At 35.9% G+C, this 24749-nt stretch overlaps 1 protein-coding gene across 1 annotated transcript in view; it reads right to left on the reverse strand.

The window, feature by feature from the left end:
* Window positions 1–9391: 9391 nt before the first annotated feature.
* GABRG1 (gamma-aminobutyric acid type A receptor subunit gamma1) overlaps window positions 9392–24749 on the reverse strand; it is a 54055-nt gene continuing 38697 nt past the window's right edge. The window contains exons 4-9 of the mRNA XM_005517738.2: window positions 22461–22681; window positions 19572–19654; window positions 18221–18358; window positions 17941–18093; window positions 14600–14811; window positions 9392–9670 (exon numbers count right to left, since the gene is read on the reverse strand). Of these exons, the coding sequence (XP_005517795.1) occupies window positions 9392–9670; window positions 14600–14811; window positions 17941–18093; window positions 18221–18358; window positions 19572–19654; window positions 22461–22681 (1086 nt within the window). The remainder of the gene's footprint in view (window positions 9671–14599; window positions 14812–17940; window positions 18094–18220; window positions 18359–19571; window positions 19655–22460; window positions 22682–24749) is intronic.

A 24749-nucleotide genomic window follows, 5' to 3' on the forward strand; every position in this document is an offset into this window, starting at 1 on the left:
ATGGCTCATGAAAGTGGAATTTTAGGTCCAGAGCTTTATTTTTGTTATGGCATTACTGGTATTGTTTTTACATTATTATCAAAGGAAGGAAAAAGGAGGGGAAAGGAAGGAGGGGAAAGAAAAAAATTAAAGAAAATAAAGGAATTGATATATATCAGAGCAGTTTATAAAACTATTTCCACCAGAATGGCCATTGTCAAGAAAAGACAGACTCAGAGAAAGACATTGTCAGAGAAAAGAATGTATGGCATATAGAAAATAAATAGCATAAGAAAGTAAGTAGCCAGGCACTATTTATTTTTTCACAGTGTAACTAATCAACTTCACAGCAGATACAGTAAAAACAATGCATTACAACTGCTTTACAAAATTCAGTGTTGAATTGATTCTTATCAATTTAAGAGACATCAGCGCACAAACATCTAATCTATTCATTTTGCACAGAACACATGTTATTTAATGGTGGGGTGTAAATTTATTTTTTTTTAAGACTATGGCTTTCAGAGTTTTACATTTAGAAGATTACAGATTACATTTTAGTAACATCTGTATGAACCATGCACCAGGGTGCAAGCACATTTCCTTTCAATGCACAAGGACTAGTGCAACATTTATATGAAAATTCAATAGATGTTAACATTCACAGTAGAGTTATGAACTGTAAAACCTATCCTTCTAACCACTGTTAGTCTTCTGGCAAAAGGTTTCTGAGATTTTTTTCTCTAGAGGTCCTTATAATTCAACTCTTTCTCATAATCTCACTTCAGAATTTCTGTTTCCAAAGCTTTGTGACGCCAAGTCCCTTTTGATAATGAGGGCCACATCTCCTTCCTGAGCCTGTTACTAGTATTCCTGTTAGCAGTCTCAAAGTCTCGTTTGCACTTCAACAAAATCAGCTTTTAGCAGCTGATATGCTATCCTGCATGAGCTATGCTGCTGAAAACAAAACAAAACCAATCAACCATAGGATGAAATCCCTCTCTTTGCTTTCACATCTCCACAGATGTCAAGAAAATTTAAAAAAAAAAAAAAAGAAAAAAGGAAAATTCCCCCAAAGGCTACAAAATTCTAGCCTTGAGCCATAATTTAACTTTCTGCACCATTCTATAGCAATCTTATTTAAAACACTCAGAGATGCCTAGTTACTTTTTTTACATACTTGACACTTAATGCTCAAGGGATAATTTTTAAAAAGGGCTAAACTTATGAAAATCTGATTTTTGTTTTTCTTTCATGTCTTAAACTGCACATCAGAAAATGAGGCATTCAAAACTAAGAGTATACTAAAAAATGCAAAACTCTGAGTCAATCTTTTACTATGATACCAACAGTTCTGAAAATGGTGAGCATTTCCATCTATGCTGCAAATACAGATGTACCTACATATATGTATGAAAATCTACTATTCACATAGATGGTATTTCCATATTTTCCTTTAGTGATATCATTGCCTATCTCTTCTCTCTTTCTTCTTCAGTAAAAAGGAGTAAAATTGAAAATTAATCCACAAGACCCATCAGACACAGCCATAATTACTTTAAGCTTCTGAACCACTCCTACATTCTAAATGTACAAATCTAAGTGGGTTTTTTAAGGACCTTTTTGGTCACATTTAGAACATAAGTTTTATTGGCAGAAGGAATCTTGTTAAAATGATAATCAGAAACAGATGTATAAGTTCTCATATCTTGCTTACCAGTCTACATATAGATTTATATATATGTTGTTGCCATTGCCATTATAATTTCTATAACATCCATAAAGTTGTAGCTGTACATGGAATTTAGCCAAGAGCATCATCTGTTTATCGTCTCTAAAGCCTTCAGGTTCAGCCATGCTCATTAATAACGTTGTCAAATATAAATATGATGATATCAGTGTTTCATTATAACCCTACAGACAGACTTTTTCAGGCAAGTAAAACTCAATTTAATACCTGAAAATGCTTTAGTTTTGGCATTGCACACAAAAGATTATGGTATTTTACGAGATGCTGAAGTCATGGTTTAATCACATTAAAAGACTGTGGGGATACCTTGATGTTTCCAGGTAATTGAATATAATAATGGATGAATACATTCCAAGACTTTTGGAAAAGTACCAAATAACTAAGTAGAATTGTAAATATCAGAATAATATTAATATTAATAATAGTAACACATCTGAGGATGTTTTTGGAAGGAAAACTGAAATGGAAGAATAAATTTGCTTCAGTATCATGAACTTTAGAAGCAGCACAGAGAGTTACAACATTTATCTTATGTTCCATATTTCTTACAGTAAGTTATCCACAAGGGCATTAATAAATAACTTTAAAAGGATCACTGATGCATAATATTGCAACATTGTCCATTGCCAAAATTCAATCAAATTAAATGCATAGTAGGTAAAAATATCATCATTTTTTTTTAACAATTAATAAAAAACAAGGATGTACTAGTAAGGTGCCAAGTCTGAGTAACTGAAACATTATGTGAACTACAGATGCCAAGACAGACATTTGGATTAAGTGTGCATTTGAATACTGAACCCTCAATATAATAAATTCTGAGACACATCATAAATCAACAAGTGTTATTTTATAAAGATATTTCTGTAAATTTATGGTTTAGACCATATATTGCAATTGTCTACAAAACTTCAATGTAGGAAAATATAAATTATAGCAGTATTATTTACTTAAGTAAATTAAACAAAAAATATTTTATTTTTAAAATAAAGGAATCACCATGCGATTACCAGATTCTGAAGTATATTCTATAGCAATTTAAACAGTAATTAGAGGTATCATAACACAACTCTTCATGTTCAGACAAAGAGTCCAAGTGTTTGTAGTGAACAACAGCAGGAAATACAAAAGATACTGTGAAGATACACAAACCATTAAGATTTTTATCAGTGACTGAAGTATGAACACAGATGGTATATTAATACTGGGCCTATGAATATGCAAATTTCCACATTTATCTTGGAAAATCTGAACTATAGGGCAAGTGCTTTCATTTCTACTGCTCTTAGGCCATCATTGGGCAGATGGACTAACATAACTTTACTGTTTAAAGTGACCATCACCTCTCATCTGAGCATTTCACAAGCCAAAAAACTCCTTTATAACATCTTCCTAAGGAAGAAAAACACTTCAAGGGGAAATATATATCTGTAGTAAATTGATGACTCATCCTCATTTTCCACACAGGGTAACAGTTTTGGAATTTGTTTTTAAATATCAAATTGCCAAAAGTAATACATCCTCTGTGGAGGCAGTACTTGTCATTGCTTTTAACAGCCTTCAACATTCTCAGGTCTAAACAACATAGGAATCCTAATGCCACCCTAGGGAGCCAGTCTGTCTCCTCAGCAGGATCAACTGAAAATCACTTTTCCATTTTTTGGCAGAAGACATGTCCACCTGCAATGCCTGGACAAGGAAACTTCAAGATGAAACCTTTCCTTTTTAATTTAATTTTAATTTTAATTTAATTTAAGGCTCAAACCTTGATGATAAAGACATTGCATGAAGCCAGAAACACACAAAATAATTACTTCCAACCTGAAAAATATTTTTAATCTCAGGTAGGCCTGCAGTGATGTATGGAAAAGTAGCTACTACAAAGAATTAAAAAAGAAAAGCCTTATTACTGCGAGCAGAGTCTCATCCCTCTTGATCCTGTCAGTGGGACTCAGGCCCTGTTGTCAGTATAAAAATTGTCCTCATTTACACGTGCCATACGCCTACCTTTTTGAACCTCTTTTCTTGACTAAGAAAAGAAACTAAGAACAGGGTAGAACATTTTACAGGTCTTTTGTCTTACATCCCCCATGGCTCTCCTCACACAGCTTAAGTGAGGTTGATGTACCATAAGCAAAATCTGCAGACAAAGCAAGATTTGTCACTGGGAAGGGGAATAAGAATTTTACAGGGGGTTTTTTTTCCTTTAGAATACCATGAGGCTTTCAGAATTTTTTCCAGAATCAATATATTACTAGTGAACAGGGCCCATCTGTGGTAAAAAGGGCTTTATTATATAGTCTGCTTCAGTTTTAGCCAATTTCCTGTCTCCAAGGCCCATCTGAGATTTCCACCAAAGCTTTCACTACCCCTCTGGCTTTCTCAGTGAGCTTTACTAGTAAGTAAAATCAAAAGTTTATTTACTGCCTTTTCACTAGCACCACAACATCCAAAACACAACTGTGACTGATCCCTGTGACAGGATTTAAACATGTTGCCCAGAGTGCCACCAAAACTCTTCCACACCACACAGGGAATACCTCGGTGCCCCGTGGCAGGGCAGTCAATTCTTTGAAACTGCTCTTGTGCAAAGATGAATATTAAATGCAGGGATGCTTTTTCGTGGAAGCCACAGCACAGATCCACCTTTTGACGAAAGAATGTTTCAAATTACAGTCTCAGGCAGAAATGGCCCTTCCTTTTAACCAGGAACCAACCTCCCTGGAGCACCCCAGCTACCCTAGTTCATGTCTGGCAAAATCACAATTCATCTTTCTCACTTTCTGATGGAAATAGGGGATGATAACCGAGTCCAGTCTGAGTCAGGTTTCTATTCCCAAATATTTTAGCCCTTGAGGGGACTAACAGCAGTTTAGACTGGGTACTAGGCCTTTTCCAGTGCCTACTGCACTTATTAATACTCAGTAATTTTAAAAATTATTTTATCTCTAATAATAAATGTAGATTAAAAAAAATCTTTTTCTCATTCAATCTGATCTCTGTTTTCTGTCTGACATTTCACCAGAATGTTCACTCAAGATAACTCTCTATTGCACATTCAGTCTGTAGTTAATGTATAGGAAATAGACAATTTCCTTTTTGTTTAAAACATTGAAAATATCTAATTATGTTACAGGGAAATCAAGGCATTATCACAAATACCAGTGAGAAACCTATGAACTAAGTATAAGTCACTCAGATCCATGTAACTTGATTCTGGGATCACTGCCACCATCAATCTTTCCCTCATACCATTGTTTCCTTTCCTCCCACCAGTTTTCAGTGCAGATTCTTAACTGAATGAAAAATGCCCATCACAAGAAGCCATCCTTCATCCTCCAGCTGCAAACTCCCACCACCTGTCTAGGAGAAAAACTTGGTCATAATCTTGCGTGCTCAGTCAGATGATCCCACCCATCTGTGTGAAATACTAACGAAGAGTAAAATAAAGATATTTTTCAGGTTTTGTTTCATCTGGCAACAGAGCATTAGAACTGCTGCTGCTGACAGAAATGAAGCAGAAACAAGAGATCACTGAAACAGAGAGGATAGATCTATTCCTTTCCTCCATTTGAACCACTTGTGTAGCAAATCCAAGGCATGAACCAATGCAAAAGCCTTTTCTACAGTCTGGAGACTATTCTACCTCTCCCTGTGAGTCAGTCTCTCCCTCCAGCACATTCATGAGGCATGTAGACATCCGCTGAGCTTTTTCAGGAGCAGAAGCACAGTAATTCTTTCTGATTCCTGGCTTTGTATTTTTCAGCTGTGGAATTCTACATTAGTTTCTATCTTCTGTATCTATTATAATGACTAAAAAATACAATAATATTTTATAAACAGGAAAGATCAAATTGAAGGCATAAGTGAGAGAAATTGCAATGAATTCTGAAAAAATAATTATACTTACAGAAAAATGTATTTGCACTAGTTCTCATCTATTTGGAAACAGTAGACGGAAGTTACAACCGATACAATTAAATGAAACATATCTTACTTTAGGCAGATAGATATTTAAATCCAGACTCCTCCTGTTCACTTTCAATTGCAAGGTGTTCACAAATTACAAAGCACAGTTCATATACCAATTTTAAACAAATGTTTTACTACCATACCAAATAAAGAACTGGAAATTATAAAAATACTGTTGGAGGTGATTCTCCTTCAAAGTCTTACACAATCCTATATCTCTGAATGACAGAAAAATGGATAAGGTTAAAGTCTTTGAAGCACATCAATGTGTGAATACAAAATACGTTACCCAGAGTTCATGCTTTGGTTGCACTGCCACTACATAAAACAGATTCATTCAGACACAAAAGACATGCACTGAAGATCAGTGAGGTACAATCATAGACAGAACCTTACCAAAAAATAACACACTGATCTGTACTCACTACTAAAACAGACAAGTGGTAAACACTAATACAGAAATATCAAGGAAAAGTCTCTTTTTTGAAAAATACATTTCAAGAGATGCCAAAGATAGGTGCAGTATAAAACAGTTTTCCTAGAATTTTTCCACTCTCTGTCTTTACAGCAATTTCTCCTCTTATGTCCCTCTCTTTCAATAAGAAAATCTCTTATTGAAAAGGCTCTGGCTCACATCCTTAATGTTCAATTATTTGAGCTACTGAACGCTCATTATTGAAATTAGTGCAAATTAAGCATGTGTTAATGGCATCAATTCATGATAGCATCACTCTTTATGACAGTACATAAGCACTCTCTTTTCTGAATTCTGGTCTAATAACAGTACTAGTTAGGAATATGTTTAAGTGTGTGCTTGTCCAGTGATGGTCAGAAAAATATGACTCCCAAAAAATGTCATCCCAACTAAGAATAAACAAACTTTTTATCCAGGGAAGTTTTAAAAGTGATTGCAGCATCTAACTCCAATTAATTATACTGTCTGTTTCTTGCTATTTTTTTAAAGTATCACTTTGATTTCTTGAAATCAAGTGTTTACATGCAGACTAGAAAGAAAATACATGGGACTAAAATAACATATTTATTACACGTCATGTTACAGTTCATTGCATCCTCATTCCTATTTGCACTCACAGTGCTATGAGAAACTAAAATTATTTCATCAGAAACGAAGTACCCAGAAAAGTTTGTCAACAGACAGAAGCAAGTGTATCCATAAGCCAAATAATCATAATATCCAATATTTTTAATACTCCATTACATCGTTCCATAGATAACAGAGATAAAAGACTTCCTTGCCAGTTCTGAATGTTTTCTGTTTTCTGTTCTCCAATTCACTCACTGGAGGCTGATTGGCAACTGACAACCACAAGAACAGAAAAAGCTAACTAGATGAGCCAGAGAAGAGCAGGCTGTGAAATTGGTATTTCCTCTTGTGAAGTGTCAAGTTTCCTTTGTTTAAAGGTGAATTAATGAAGCTCAGGAACACACTAAATCTGGGCCTTGCATCACAGAGCAAGATTTTCAAGCACATATCATATTTTTTTCTGCTCTTCAAGTACATATCCAACATACTGCTGAAGCTACCTTCATCCCTCCTACAGAGGAATGTGTTCAACATGCTGTCAAAAAGCATCAACCTACATTATGGAATTAAAACTGACATGTTTCTTTTGGACTGAAGATTTTGTGAAAATGAGACTCCAAAAAACCAATAAATTATAGCAGATCACTGTTGTCAATGACACTGCACTTCTATGCTCAGTCCAACAGTCAGAAGAGCTTGGTACTCAGAGAGGTCGTACCACAAATAATGCCAGCCATCCTCGTCATCTGGGCTTTCTCTCAACCACTCCTATATTTCATCAGCTAAACACTGAAATAAAGTTTACATTAAAATTGGATCTTCTGTCGCACTTCCTTGTAGTACAACTGCACATTATCTCACATTCTCTATTAAACTTTGGGGCTGAACACTGGAGTAACATTTCCTCTGAAATGTGTGTTGTATATCATATATTACTATGCCTGTTACCAACTAGACTATAAATACAGTAATCCTTTATGAGAAATTCAGAGCAGAAATATTGGGGGGAGCGGGGAGCCCTTCATGTAACATTTTCTATTCTTAGCTATTAATCATGTCTTTATCTTTAGTACTGAACATCCTTACCTACAGCCAAATGCTAATCCCATTAAATCCTCTTTAAAGATCTGTAAGGTCTTCTGTGTAATGCTGACTTTTACTTAATGCATATCTTAATTTTACAGCAATTTTTGCAAGCTCACTTGAGACCAGTTTCTTTTGGAGAAAGGAGGAAAGACTGCACTTTTCCATAATGAAGACTATGGATTTAGAAATAGAAATGAAATATCAAATGCTGTCAGCCAGCAATAGTCAACACCAAAAAGTCAGTCCAGAAAAAGTATTACTGAAGGATTTCTACCAAAGCTCTCACCACAAAAAGGATGGAGAACTGGTCCTATGGTTTTGGGGCGATGTAGCCCATCTTGGAGAAGGTTCTACAATGCATAAGGATTCTTTTAATTCCCCCTCCATAACAAATCTTTTCCATTAGAAACAAACAAATTTCAAGAAGGCAATTACCCAGCAATCCATGGCACACATTCAATATATTAATACCACTTGGGTTTGGCTGACTGAGCAGCATTGTGCAGTAGCAAACCAAATGTACAAAACCAGGCTGTATGCAAAGTGGACCAGATCACACACTGCGCTCTTAGGACTGGGGATTTCGCACAGTGATTTTGAGTACAATGACCATAGCACTGTTACAGGCCTTCCAACTTCTGTTGATACAAATTCTTCCAAACGTAGGGTTATGACTTTTTCTCCAACACTGAGTATGTGAAGGTCGTTATGCTTAATGGCCAGAACCTTGGCCAACACCAGTCTGTTTTCCATGGAATGAGCAAGCAATGGCAGCTGGATAAGAATTTCTGAAAGTTGTAGATCTCTTGGACAACTTCGGGGAACTCACAACAGTGAAGTAACAGGAAATGGAGAACAGATATAAATGTAATCTAAGATTGAAAGCCAAAAGTCTGTATCCATGGTCAGGATAAGACAAGCTCAGAATTATCCTTCGGTATTTTGCTATATCCATTCCTTGCTGCTCTAGTATCTGCATTCTGTATAAATCTGAATTGATTAATTATCATCTAATCACACTTTTTAACATATTGGAGAGAACAAATGGCTGATTGAAAAGAGAAATGTTCCATTTCAACTTTTTAAATTTAGGGATTAATAAAATCATCACCTTATGGATGAAATGGATGAGAGTAACTAATCCCATTTAATTAAGGCTTTCTTTGTAAAGGTGTAAGAGATGCTACAAAATCCTTCTGCATTATCATTTAGGATTAAAATTGAAAGCTTAGGTAGGATGGTCCAGTTAAGTAGCATAGCCTGTGATTCTGCATTTTCTTAGAGCTGGGAAAAAATGTATGTGTGTTCAGGAAAGACAAATCTTAGGGATATCTATTTTAAAATACCAGTACAATACCTCTTCAAAATACCAGTATCAGTTCTACAATTGATCACAAGAGGGAGACTACATCACCATATTTCCTCTCATTGTTTCAAATTTTTAAAGCATACAAACAAATTGAGTCATTTTGGACCAGCTCTAATCTTTGCTCAGTTAAACGTATTAATAACTATTCAATTAGTATTTTTCTTTTCTGAGTTTGTCAAACCTCTGAAATTTACAGATAAAGATAGCCAATCCAGTAAACAAGATTGAACAATGCAAAGGCAGTTGGAAAGAAGATTCGAGAATAGGAGTCAATTTTTGCTATACGGATGTGTATTCTTCCTTGTCGCCAAGATCCTGTGCGGCAGTCTTCAAAACAACAAAAGAAACTAGCACAGTCTTTTCCTTCTAGGCACTCATATCCATAATCATCATCACGTTCAGGAAGATGATTAATGCTATTAATTGGAATTAGTGTTGATCCAGGTCGAACAGCAATTGCAGATGGTTTCTTAAGGAAAAAAAAAAAAGGGAAATATAGTTTTGTGTGGTTTTATCCTCACATTAAATAATTCCATAGGCTTTCCCTAGCAATATAATCAGCTTCAGTACAAAATACAGAAATTCTTATATTAAAGAAAACAGTTTGGGGAGCTTAGAAAATTATGAACTGCTGTATGTAATTAGCACATGAAGGCAAAAGATCATGAACGACTTTCACCTGCCACAGTGAAAATTGGGTTGTGCTGGGATTTGGGAATAGTAGCTAATTAGTTACACAGACAGGGTTAGCTGATCCCATCTACACAACACAGACAAACATTTTGAAGTCAGTCACTTCTTAACAACTGGGTCACAACCAAGTCCACAAGCAGGCTATAATCATCACTAACAAAGGAATGATGGTCCTCCCATCTTTTGGAGTCTTTAGAAGGAGACTGGATGTGTTTCTGGAAGCTACATTTTCACAAAAATAGAAAACCAAATGGGTTTAGCACAGTATCACTGGTGAAGTTTAACAGACTGAGACATGTAAGGCCAGGCTACACCATCTAACCCTCAGATGTTAGACCCCTAAACAATATAAGACCCCCTTTAAAATCCAAGACATGACTCCCTAGGAGAATGTCACTCAAGTCACTGATTAATTCAGCTCTTAATTCTTACTTTCACTTTCTGTGGGTATAAAAACCTTCTTGTATCTGATAAAAACAGAGTGTAATATAATTCTCATTGAAAAAATCTGGGTAGCTTATTGCCTAGTACATATAGTGTTTGCTATTCCCTTACTTGTAACTTTTCCCTTTCCATCTTCTTTTTACTTACACTAACACAACCCACATTTCCCCCTTTTATTTCTTTTTTTCTCCACAGTTTTATACACATCAGCCTTGTTTTTCTAATTGTTTCAAAATATACTCTCTTTTTTTCATCTTCCTTTATCTTCTCTTTCTAAATCTCATGGCTGTTTTAAACTATTCTACAATTCCCTTTCAACTTACCCCACCTCAACCCACATTTGGCATCTCTTCTAAAATCTTCAGACCAAAGAGAAGGGTTACATTTACTATACTCTTATATGTGGTCTCTCTCTTCTTCATATTTTGTCATGTAAGGGCATAAACCAGCAGGAAAGGAAGCAGTGAGAAAATCTAACTGGATATTTAAGTTCTCTTAACCAATTATGCATGATAGAAAATGAAAACATATGAAAAAAATATGGAAAGTGGCAAGCCATCATTTAACTTCTTGTTATGCTTTAAACCACTTTTGTCCCTCTTCCTGGGAATTACTTTGGCCAGTACACAGACCTCTATACATTGTTAAGGTGACATTCTTTCACTTCAGGGGCAGTTTACACAATATCCCAAGGGATGGTGTTAATGCAGTTCAGTATCCACCATGTTTTCGAATAGCTTTATTTAAGCAGTCTTTACCAGAGAAAGTTTCACACACACTGCTGTTTCAAAATTTATTATACATGATGACCTAGGGAGCTAATTATCATCCTAACAGACCTCATTATTATTTTCAGCTATGATAAAATACTGACAATACCAAGAAACAGGAGTTGCATGCTTCTGTCCTAATTTGAGGCATTGCAAAGAGGGCTTATTTTTATAAAACATGAAAAATAAGTTCAAATTTTTTGAACTTAAGAAAAAAAATCTTTATTCTGCTGAAGATAAACAGAGAAAGATTCCTATTTCTGATTCACACCTACTCTAGTTTTACAAACATTTTCTCACTGTTGGTTTTGCTGCCTATGTAAGATTTATGGCATGAGTTGTTTCTACTAGTGGGTTAAAACAGGAATCCTCAACACAGAGACACCATGGGAGAATCAAAAATTACAGTACTGCTTTCCACTGTTCACATCACCAGCACAGACTGGAGGTGGCTACTGAATTACAAGTCTGAAGAGGTGGCTTGAGAGAGGCAGACACAGTCATCCTGTAGGCTTAACTACCTACAGGAAATATATAAATGTGTGTAAGAGGCAATGTGAGGGAAAAGAGGAAAAAAGACCAACACCTCACAAGAAAATGTCTATATATAAATTGGCAGAAACTGAAAAAACAAACAAACAAACAAAAAAAAACCAAACCAAAACAACGAAACACCCACAACATGTAGATATAGAAGTACATGCTGGTTTTTTTTATGGATATGCCTACTGAAACTGTAGATAAAATTCCATGTATTGTGGTATCATTTATAATACACTCTGATAGGATCAAACCCCAATTATTCTGCAATAACACTAATACAAGTACAAAAGAAAGCCATTGTCTGTGGGGATCATGGCACAGGTGATACATTCATTTCAGGTGAATTGATGATCAGAACAAGATCCACAACTAATTAAGTTTAATCTTTCCTGCCCAAACTCATTATCCTTACTAAAGCGGATTTGCATAAGCCAATTCATACTACCTTTCTTGAATGATGCCAGCACATATTTTCTAAGATAAAACTGCTGTAATCATTTGTACAATCTCACAATTTTTTTCACAAGATCATTTATTGTGGTTTATTGGCATCAGTTCCTGGAATAGTAACCATTTATTGCATTTTGCAGTAGAAATAGCAGATCTATGCAAGCCAAGATTCACAAGGAAAAAATCACTTGTAAATGAGTTTTCAGAAGGAATTAAACGGACTTCTAAAATTAAACTGTTTTTTTGAGTTTCATACCCATAACTGCAAGACTAAAAGAATTAATAGAAGACTTAGACAAAAATAACAGGGGAAAAAGAAAAGGAAAAAAAAAAAAAATGAAAGGATTTGTAATGGTATAACTTCCCATTAACTAATTAGATACCTTCTCTATTTATTTGGAACAAGAAAAGTCACAGCTTTTTATAAAACATTACCAGAAAAACTCATATTAAATTAGAATCCTTGCATCTAAGTATATTAAATTATACATATATGTATATATAATATATAATATAAAAATTATATAAATTATAATATTATATTATATTATATTAAAGTATATATTAATTCTCCCTTTTTTTTTAGCATAATCTCTTATTTTTGTATGGTCTTATAGCCATAACATGTATAAAGAATTTTGTGCAAAAAGATTTCTTTGTTCAACTTCTTAAAAATATAAAGCATCATTTAAGAACCCAGAAAAACACAACTGAACAGCATTTTTAGTATTATATTGCCAATTTTAATCTTAGCGCAAATTCCAGCTATTTATTCCGTAAGTCGCATAGTTTCTATCTCATCATTATTCTACATTTAAAATTTTCACATGCACTGAAAATCTCAAAGCACTTGGCAGATTATTGCACACATGGGTGAGGTGTGAACAGATTCTGCAAAGTGTCATTATTTCATTCAATAGAGCATACTTGCAAACTACTTCAGTGTCTTTTGATTTGTCAGCAGCTGGTCTTTAATATCTGCCTGGTTTGAATAAAGCAGTACTTGCCGATATCTTTGCATTCTCTGTGCTGTGCCAAGAGTAGACCTACTCAGCTCCCTGTTCATCAAGTGTTGCTGAGACCTCGTTGCAGCAGCAACCTGAAATTGAATCTGCCGTGCTGGCATGCGACAGCCCCACATCCTGTGTTACCTTCTACCCTCATAACTCAGCTGTGGCCCTTGCCAAAGCCTGCATCCCGCCCCTTCTGTTGTGCCCACATTTGTTTCTACCACTCCAACAGGAGGCAGGTTTGAGGTTTCCATTTTCCAGTTTTCCTGACTGTGATTCCCTGATCCTCAGGGATCCCTGAGGATTCCCTGAGGATCAGAGTGATGTCTGACCAAGGCAGCACAGGGAAGAATTAACACTTCACCACTAGCCTTGTCCTAAATACACAGCTGATCCCCTTGGACCAGCTCACCAAGTGAATCCTAAGGGATCTCATTTCTCTGGCATCAAGCCCCAGCAGCCTCACATAAGAGTGAGGCCCACAGCAGTGCTGCTTAGAATGGGGGCACCAGTTCTTGCTGACAAGAGTTGCAGAATGGATATGGTTCATAACACGATTTCCACACTCCATATCTGAAATTCTGTAATTTCATATCAATTTCTGCTTCACCTCATACAGAGCTGGTATTCAGCCTTCATCTAGAAAAGGCAACTGGTATTATGGTTCAGGTATGCTCCTGCTTCCTTTGATGAGATGATTTGTAAAGGGACTTTATAACATTTTCCTTTTTCTTATTCTCTCTAATGTTTTATTACTTTAAATTTACCTTTAAATATTTGCAGTGACTTCCAACAATAATTTCTTTGGAAATTACAGTATTCTTACTACACAAAAAGAAAGCCTCTTAAAACTGAATAATACTTGAACCTGAGATGTGTGGAGGTTTACCATAAGAACATCAACTTGTAAAAGCAGAAGGTTTATTTAACCAGAAGGGAACATGGAAGCCAATTTAGAAAAGAGTTAAGATAGAATTTCTGTAGTGGGATTCAGAATCCTGGCGAATAATAAGCAATTTTTTTTCCTTTGCGAAGCTTTGCAAGACTTAATTAGGTGATGCAGATCCAAAGAAATCCTCAACCTTCTTTCCATTCACATCATCTTTACTGCTACAGTTCTAGCTGTGGCTCTCTGCCAGGTGCTGTTTTCAGAAGCACTGTGCCCCTACAAAACCATCTCTGTGGGCACACACTTCATGGGCAGTTCTAGAAGCAGCAAGGGCGTGGAATATTATATCAAACCACTCTCCACCTTAGGCTCATGTGTCCCCATTCACATATATGAAATCATCTAAACCCTTTGCTCACTAGTTGCATTTACACAATTAGTATAAGCCCCCAACTGCAAAAAAATGAAAAAAATAAATATCAGTGTTAATTATCTTTAAACTAAAAATAACTTTTCTACCTAAGAAGCAGTCTTTCAAAATGAATGCTACAATAAAACCACTCTGCATTTCTTTTTTTTCCTTGTTTGACTAAACTTACTGATGGCTTAGATTTTGCCTTCTTTTCTTTTCCTTTGTCCCCTTTTCTGTTGCTGGTAAAGTAATGTAAGGTGCCATATTCCATCAAGGCAGCAAACACAAAAATAAAGCAAACAGAAACAAAAAGGTCCATTGCTGTCACATAGGAAACCTTTGGGAGTGACTTCCTAGCAATTGTACTCAGCGTTGTCATGGTCAGCACAGTTGTGATCCCTGTTTGAGAAAGAAAGAAAGAAAGAAAGAAAGAAAAAAAGACAGAAAGAGGGAAATGCATGGGTAATCAATCATATTGTCACAGAAAAAAGTCATATTAGCCCTTAATTCACTGATAAGAACTGACCCACAGGAGGGGTCAGTGGGTTCACCACTGATTACATCCACGTGCACTGCTGCTAGAGCAAGAATCCACCCTTATGGATGCAGCAGCCTCCATGGGATCATAGAGAAAGCAGCACATTTCACCTACCCTTTAAATCCCTTCTATTTGCAACACACACCAAATAAACAATGACACTAATTTTGTGGAATTTTATAAATCTGACATACAATGTGCACATAAATATAGTAGAAAAACAGGTACAAATAAGCACACAAATTTTATAAGCACAAGTCCCTTAGATCAAAAGATTAAAATGTTGAAAAGGATGCATTCAGAACTAAAAGGTGCATTATTTATCAATGATTTCAAACTTTTGGTAAACACAGCAAACTTGAATAATATTTCCAGTTTTCTGCTTCTGAAAAAGACATAGAAAATTAAATTTGGTGTCATTCACAGCTTTCTGGTCTCATTCTCTAAGTTACCAGCTATGCTTTCAACACTGTCTTAAGTAATAGAAAATGTTTCCCTTGATTCAATTACATACAAGCTAATTAAAAGAACAAACTGGCCTTAATAGCTATGTGTTCAAAATCTCAACTGTATCACCCTTCATTAGTTTAGCATTTATGAGGCGTTAACATTTTCTTCTTATATTTGATGTTTCAGGGAGATGCAAAGCCTTTTACATATTAGTCCAAAATTAAGGTGTGACCTTTCTTTTTGGATGCAGTACTTGAACATACAAATAATTTGTCATCTATATGCACAAGATTATTAAAAACAAAACAGACAAAAACAAAGAAAAAAAAAATCCCAAAAACAAGCAACCAAACAAAAAAAGCACTGCACTAGGCTAAAGCTGTCTATGGCTCATAAATCAAAACATGGAATCACTGGTTGATATGGACTGTTTCTGCAGCAGGAAGGCACTATTGTTTTTCCAAGAGATTTCCCAATGAAACTACATGCCTAAAAGGGCAAACATATAACCACAGACTTCCTCAAAAGTTCTTCACTCCCACCAGATACTTTTAAAGATAGATTTGGCATTTCTCTGTATTTCTAAATATTTAAATATCTGCAATCACCTCAAAACTTTTGCTCTGGGAAACCACAATCTTCCAGGATCTTCCAATACATATGAGAGAAAAAAGTCCAGCCTTCTCAGTGTAGCAGACCCTACACACCCTCCGGGTGGGAAGTGCCACCCTCCATTCCCTGTATCAACTTCCTTTCAGAGAGGACAAAAAGAGACACAAATTTTTCCAGCCTTGGAAAAATTCCTGCTATGTGAAAGGCATATGGGGCTGTCAGAGGGAGCAAACCTTCAACAGCAAAACAGCTATCTGCCATAACAAACCTTGCTTAGTTTTGGCTTTCTTGTATTAATTTCTCTTTCCATAAAATTGTGTCCATTTGACAGGTACTCTCTTTCTCATTCTCCAGAACATTTGCATGCAAGAAAAGTCATCCTACAATCTGTCAAGTGATGACTTTTGTGTGTTTACAAGAAAGGAGTTCAAAGTTACCTGCAGGGAGCTGTAAATAAGATATTACAAATATTTGTATTTCATCTGGAGTAGATGAAGGCTAGTACTGCTGAAGTGAGAGCTTGAAAACTTTAGCTTAAACATGACGTAAGAGTTCTAGGTTCATGGCATATAAAAAGTACTTTGTAAAAAGAAAAAACTGGACAAAGAGCTAGAAGGATACTAACAGAACACTTTTTTCCTGTTATAACTATTGCATTGTAACTAGTCAGAATCCACAGTGATGCTCAATGATCAGTCAGTCAAAGAAATCTGGTGAGATTTCTGCATCAAGCTCTAAAACTATCAAAAGTAATTTTTACTTATTTATTCAAGACTTAGACTCTCTTCACTAAATTTTTCAACACTTTCAAATAATATAAAGTTGGGATCCAAGACTTAGATTTTCTTCCCTTACCTTTACATCAGGCTATTGAGCCATGCTCATTTTTGCTTACTATCTCTCTTGACTCATTAATGTGGCAGGCTTGCTGATGGTCCAGTTTCAGTGGGAAAGGCAGGGAATCAAAGTGTAGACTCATGCTTCTGGTAGTAAATGATCTTGTAGGGTGGGAATAGTGTGTTCACAGTTATCATCCATAACTGATGAGGAAAATGAACTCACATGTCTAATTTTCTAAGACACAACTCTCAGCTCTTGAGCTTTCCCCCAAAACAGATCAGGCTGCTGTCACTAGTTCTACTGTGAGCATCTGTCCCTGCTAAGCTCAAAGCTGTGTCCTGTGCACTCTGTGAACCCATTTATCAGGGTTTATGTGGGAACTGCAACTTTTCTCCAAGGCAGCACATGAATCTTAAACATCAAACTCAGCAGACTGACACCATGCTAAATAGGTCAGCCAAGATGACACTAACACAGAATTATCTTTGTATTAGAACTTGCAACACACTTCAGTACTGTCTATAGTGAAAGCAAATGGTTTTGTGAATTATGGGCTAAACTGCTTGAAGTGCAACTTTGGTTGCAAATTTTCTGTCCTATCCTGGGTCAAAAATAATTGAATCATTCTGTTAAAAACAAACAAAAAAACCCCAAACACAACCAAACAAAAACCAACCAAAAAGCCAATACCAACAACACAAAAACCCAACAAAAAAAAACTAAACCAGATTTTCACCATTTTTGCTACTAATGACTTCATTTGTTCCATGATGCTAAGTGTCAGACTAATAATTGCCACATGACAGTCCGTGGAGATGATAAAAAAAATACATAACGAAGATAAAATGTATTTATGAGAGCAACAGCAGACCCACAAGACTTGGTTCAGGATCTCCATGCTCAGTATTGCTTCCTTAAACTCTGCCATGCAGCTACAGCAGGACTCTCCTACTCCCAATGATGCAGCTCAAGAGAGAGAATGATCATAATCTGAAGGGGAATAAACTGTGGTTAACTTACTCCCTGCTGCACCATTTGTATTCTTTGGGTGTACCAGATTCTTCAAGGATAAGAAAAGACATTCTTACCCAGAGAAGTCCTTGCAGGAACTGCATCCTTATTGATCCAAAATGACACCCATGAAAGAACAACTGTGAGTATACAAGGAATGTATGTCTGAATAGTAAAATATCCCATACGTCTGCTGAGATCAAAGAATATTGTCATAATAATATAATCACCTAAAAATTAAAAAAAAAGAATAAAAATATTTATTTGACATCTAGTATGGTTTTCGGTTGTATCTTCATCTGTTAGTCTTGATCTAAATAGATATTGCATAAAATAAAACTCAACACTTTGCCTTACCAGACAAGGTATGAGAAATTTCAGTTGTGTTTCGTAGACCTACAAATGCAAACTGATACAATCTCCAGTATTTTGGATCTGCCACTTCAACAGAGGTTTTCTTCCATTTGTATTCAATTTCATTTCTGGGATATCCATCTAGAATAAAACAAAATAAATCAAACATTCAGCCACAGAATGTACCAAAGCATGTTTTCTGATCTCTGAAGTTACTTATAAACTAAACCAGAGGTATAAATAAAGTGGATCTTAGACCATCAATAAATAGTCTTTCTGACACATTTAAAATTTAACCAGAAAATATATGGCCTCGATTTTAAGCCTAGGTAAATGCAAGATCAATCAAAAACCACATAAATACAAATGTTTAGAAGGTATCTACATGGTATTCTTGAACTCCAGTAAAAAAACTGGCTCAGAATCATCACTATTAAAACATAAGTGTCATTACATTATCATTAAATGATCAGAAAGAGCTTAAAAGTACAGACACTTATTAGTACATAATTTGATGGTTTAGGGAAGACCTCCTGAAATGAGGCTGTAACAAGATGGGAGTTGGCCTCTTCCCCCATGCAGCCAGCAACAGGATGAGAGGACATGGCCTCATGTCTGCATCAGGGGAGGTTCAGGCTCAGTACCAGGAAGAATTTCATCACTGAAAGGTTGTGAAGCATTGGAACGGGCTGCCCAGGGAGATGGTGGAGTCACCATGCCTAGAGATGCTCAAGAACTGGACGTGGCACTTCATGCTGTGGTTTAGTTGGGAAACTGGTGTTCAGTCATAGGCTGGACTTGATGATCCTGGTTTTTCTCCAACCTTAAAGATTCCATGATTACAATAGCACAGCTCCCTAGGATTTTTTACTTCTTTCTAAACATAGTGTGCATCAAAAAAAACAGAGCTTGAAGGTTGTGGTTTTGCTCATACAAAGTCCCACTGAAAGGAAAAGGACTTCTTATACTGATTCAGCATTTACAGAAGCAGGCTAAAGAAGACATATAGTAATTTTCCTTTTAAGTATACCATATGGAACTAATTCAAAGCTGTCAAGTCTTGCAGGCATAAGAAAACAAAGTTTATCCAGGACAATGCATTTCCATTAACTGGAATAGGCATTGTATTAGACTCCTAAGCAATAAGACTATTCTAAAGTAGGAAAAAATGTATGTGATTCTACTTCTTCATTAGTGTGTTAAATAATGCAATAAATCTAGTCAAAACATGAATGGTCAGCTCTTTCTTTCACTGCAAGGCTTTAAAAAATAAACATTTGCTCTCCTGATGCCAAAATTTAAGTAAATTTAAAGCCTGAATGTAAAGAGGACAAAAAAGTGTTTTACCACGTACAGCTTGAAAACTCCAGAGGACAGGAGTGTTCATCCATAGGAAAATTATGAAGCTGAAGATAACATTCAGCATTAATTGTCAACCTAATTAGAAAAGGAAAGGAAAAAAAAAAAAAAAAAAAGAGAAGAAAATAGGTTATACTCAAGAATTCAGACACTTTAAACTACAGAGTAAAGACCACTCACAGAAATAAATTTTGCCAATTAATGGATATTATGAATAGCCTCCTGTGTATCAGTAAAACACCATCCAGCATTAACACCAAAGAACAAAACAAGAAATATTATTTCATGCAACTTGAGGATCTGTGTTGTTTCAATTGGTATTTCAAGCCATTTCAAAGATTTCAATTGATTTGGGGGCACGTCTCAGCTCTACAAGAAATAGGGGATAAAAAGTAGGGTCTGAAGAGAGGGGAAGGAGAGGAGCTTATGATGGCACATAAAGGAAGTTTTTGTAGAACACATTAATCAAGTCAAATTGCATTTGGCATCATATCTTGTGGCTTTACATAAGATAAAAATTGTTGGGGACATTGGACTTGCTCTATACTCATGGAAGCAGTTCTGGTGAAGACAGTATTTGGTTGGAAAAAAGCAGGCAATGTTTCTACTTATTTAATGTCTAAGGCATTCAACAATTCTCAATTTATAAACATTTTAAAACTGGTTTAAGACTCATAATTGTCTGAACTAAATCACTTCCTGCTTTTAAAAATGCTATCACAAATTTCCACAGGACTTCCAAGCAGTAAGTGCAAAACCTGATTCTGCTACCTTTCACTAGTAAGCCAAGTAAGGAGCTAGAGTCCAAACTGCCTTCTTTGCATTTAAAATACCTCCTCCTTTCTTGGCAACACTGTTAGAAAGTCAGAATGTCTTCTAAAATCAACTTTAAGAATTGCCAGAATGTTCACATACTTGACTGTGTACAGTACTTCTATATTAGACAAGAAGGGACGGGAAAAGACTCTCAGACATGCTGTCAGATAGTCTCAGATCAAAAGTCTCTGAACAAAGTGTTTATGCTACACAAACTGCCGCTACAACCTGACCAAAGGTTTATAAGGAAAAGTGTATTTCTTAGCATACACAGTGGGAGAGAGGAAGGAAGAGTCCCCACACTTTTAAGCAGAATACTTGCATCACTATGGAGATGCTTTACAAATTTGTCAACTATGATTTATACATTTATTGCCTTTACTTTCCACTTTCAATTTTTGGATAGTTAACCACTCAAAGAAAAAGAAAACAAGCTGTGCCTTGTGCTAAAAGCACCACAAGTAGATCTGAAATCAGTGATGGTGCAATGGACAGACCATGGGCTACCCTCAGAGGAGATTCAGTAAGGCTGTTGAAAATTTCCACCATGTCTGCCCCCTGAATTACCAACAAGAGTGGTGATACAGAGGAATGCACAAACCTGGAGCACTGTCAGATCACATTATTGTTCCATCAATAAGCAAGATATGAACCTCTCCATGTTATTTTCCCTTAGGTTAAATTCAGGCCTTATCCTCGCCCATACAGATGTTTGCACGTTGCAGCGCTGGGTGAAAGCCTGTTCTGCTGTTCTGTTACCAGCTCATTGCACTTTATTTCTCATATTCTGACTCAGTAATTCTAACCTATTGCTCTGTGAGGGCTCACGGGATTTTTTTTGCTCATATTTATTTCCTTCTGTTACTTTGAATCTCTTTAGAAGAAATTTTGCATTGAAAATGAATGGACGATGGAAGGGTAAAGTCCAAGTACAACTCTACAATTGCTAATTAGAATAAGAAAAAAAACAACTTGGCATGTCAACAGAAGGGGGTCTCTAGAGGTTTTTATAAACAACTGGCATAATAAACCATTTAAAAAGCGCTCTTCAGAGATGTCTATATGCTCTCAAATGATGCATACTAAGAAAAAATTCAGTGAAGAGAATCCTTGTAAAGCATTCTAATTCTTATATTCGATACAGGAGAAATTTATAAATTGTTCATATAACATAGACTGCATATGAACACAGAATAAATGATTGAGAAGAAAGCAATTAAATTGCCACTTTTTGTTTTAAATAGATAAATAAATAAGCTCTTAAGAGTAAAATCATATTTATGACAACCTCTGCATAGACTACTTCTTGATCAGCTCAATACCAAATATTTACCAAAATATATATCAAATATATACCAAAAGATCTTTCTGGTATATTTAAAAAATATGACAGAGACGACCCTAAAATACTTTCTGTAGACTACAGGCTTTCAAGAACTATTTGAAAAGTGACTCAAAAATCAGTACAGATAGCCTTAAGCTTAAAAGCAGCACAGGCGTCTCCCATTTGCCAAGTAGAATTATCACCAACATGTTTACTTATGCCTATTTTGGATGAACAGCTCGGTCGATTTTAATAGCTTGCAAGCCTAAATACATTGTGAAGTACATGCAGGACTGGGGCCTTAGCTTTAATCAAACTTCTTATAATTTTTATTATTTGAAGAATTTAATATTTTACTTACAGAATATTATTTGGTGGAAATTAGATTATGAAGTATTTAGACCAAAACTAATTTATCTGGGTATATTAATGAGAGACCACCATGATGCTATATACTATTTAACACCCCTTTCTAAATCTTGCCTGTACCTAAATGAGATGAAAATTTGCCATCCCCTTCAGTTGTCCTTAGGCAATCATCTCTGCATTATATTTCAATACTAGGAATTTCATCTTATTCATGATCAAATTATCTTTTTTATTTTCTTTTTTAATCAACTCCTTGAAAATTCCTGTGGTCTATAACAAAAGAGACATCAGGAATTTGATTTGTATTCATTATTTTCATATTACTGGTCATAACAGGATTTTGGTCTTTTTTCTACCCAAATAATAAAAACCCACCTTAGAGTGTACAATACTCTTCCATCACTCCAGATTCGAAGCAAACGATTTGGAGTTGTAATCCAGTGAGCATCAGATTTCCTTGAGTTCCGGAAGAAAGTGTCTGGAATCCAAATTTTTCCAACCATATTGCTATTAAGCATAAGCACCTTCATTGAGCTGTTAAATTTTAGACGACTGTCATACCAAGTCTGGGCAAAAATTATATCTATAGTGTATTCCTAAAAACAGAGAAACAACCATATCTATGTTTACATTTACCAAAGTCTGCAAGCCAACTGTTTTTTGACTCATATATAAATCTGAAGCTACTTCCTCTATTTTCTTTGGTGTTACCATTTGCACAGCAGATCCCAGAAAGAGAGGCAGAAGATGCACAGAGCCTTCTGTCCCCACCTCCTCTCCCCTGACACCCACCGAGTACTTCAGGAAGAAGATACACGATGGCAGTGAAACCTGGAGGCTCCCGCACAGCGCAATCACCTCGGGGCGCCCTGGACAGAAATTTAAGGGCAACCTTATTACTTCAGGGTTAGACTATTTGTTTGTTAAGGGAGATACTCTACATCTTTCAAGAATCAAATAAAGCAAGCTTTCTATGTTTTCACCCACACCTTTCAACACACAATTTAACATTTTTTAAGAAATTTCAGATTATGAAGAATTCATGAATATGTGGAAATTAAACATGACAGTTTGCAGAACTATCTCTTACCATCTGCCTTGTACACCTACCAACATACACACAAAAGTATACATAATCACAGACAGGAGGGAAATTTCCCTAAAGAAATTCCACTTTACTTATTAAAGCCTCAAGGAAGCTCCTTCTGTAATAGAAATCAAATTCGTCTGTAGACTTGTGGCCAGAAAAGAAAGGTGAAAAACAAAATAAATAAATAAAAGGAAACCCCTATTTATGAAATAATTCTTGACACAATAGAACTTGAGAGAGATAAGCAATACAGATGCATAAAAGAATTCTGATTTTTGAAGAATCCAGCCGGTTATTTCTGCCCTTCAGACAAAGAGGTAAAGCAGCAGCTGTCCATGTTGTCAGACCATACTCCGACCTTAATGGCATTGGCCTCACCACCCGATGGCAGACGTGATCTTTCCTGTACAGCTGCACCATGAGGGCTTCCATGAGAAACTCAGCAGCTCCCCTGCAGGGAAAGAGCTGGAGACCAGACTGAAACACTCAGTGCTGGTTGTTCACCTCTCAGCTGTTGAATGGACAGGCAAAAGTGAGGAAGAGACAGTGTTCACACTCTTGCTTGAGCCAAAGGGGTTAGTCCTAGTTTACTTGATCAATAAAAATGCATCATGTAGTCAATCCATTCTGTTTTTAAATAAAAGCTGAAGGCTTCATTGATTGGACTGGATTTTTTTTTGTTGTTCATTTTCCTTTTAAGCAACCACAGCAGCCAACTGCAAAAGTTACAGATTCTTCACTAATTTCAGCAACTGATACCACCCATCTCTCAGCAAAGTTTGAGAAATTTGGCATTTCATCCTTGAGAACTACAAGGCAGATATTCTGGGACTATCTTAATCTCTCCTAATTTTCTCACCTCTCCAGATGGGAAAGTGCAAGTTCAGGAAACAGATACACTAGAGGGAGGCTTCCTCTTGCTCTGTGATTTATGGCAGATGAATTATCACCTGAACTGTGGTAACTCAGTGTTTTTCAAATGTTTTGAACAACTAATGCATGAGGCAAACAGTGGAGAGACAGGGAGAACAAAAAGACTACAAAAAACGCATTTTTAAGATGACTTTGTTCTAAAACTCTGCATATTTCTTGAGAGTCACTGCCATCAGAGAAAGATTCTGCAGGTCAAAACAAGTCCTTGATTTTTATTTTATTTTTTTTTCTGTAAACAGAATTCCAGATACCTGTGAAAACCTTGGAACTGTTTAATCTTAAAATTCAGCTTTCTGTGGTCACTTGTAGTGATTACAACTGAAAATGAAACTTGCCTTTCTGTAGCATAAAGGAGAGCCCAAGGCAATTCACCAGAGAAGTGTTTTAATGGGCTTTAATGGAAGAGAATGAACAAAGATTTATGCATTGCCTTTACAGTACGAATAGGAAGAAAAATAAAGAAGTGAGCAAAATCAACAGACATGATAAAATGTACAAAAAGTGAAGATTGAGTTTGAAGGTTCAACTCCAAGCAGCTACTTCACAGTAGCAAGGCCTGGTTTGAGAAGATATTATAGGCAAATCCACACAAGCAAGAAAACACAGCTTGTCATAGAATACCAACCACCCTAATGAATTAG

The sequence above is a fragment of the Pseudopodoces humilis genome, chromosome 6 (assembly GCF_049639895.1).
Source record: "Pseudopodoces humilis isolate 2021_Gansu_Grassland_sample_001 chromosome 6, ASM4963989v1, whole genome shotgun sequence".
In the NCBI taxonomy this organism is placed as follows: domain Eukaryota; kingdom Metazoa; phylum Chordata; class Aves; order Passeriformes; family Paridae; genus Pseudopodoces; species Pseudopodoces humilis.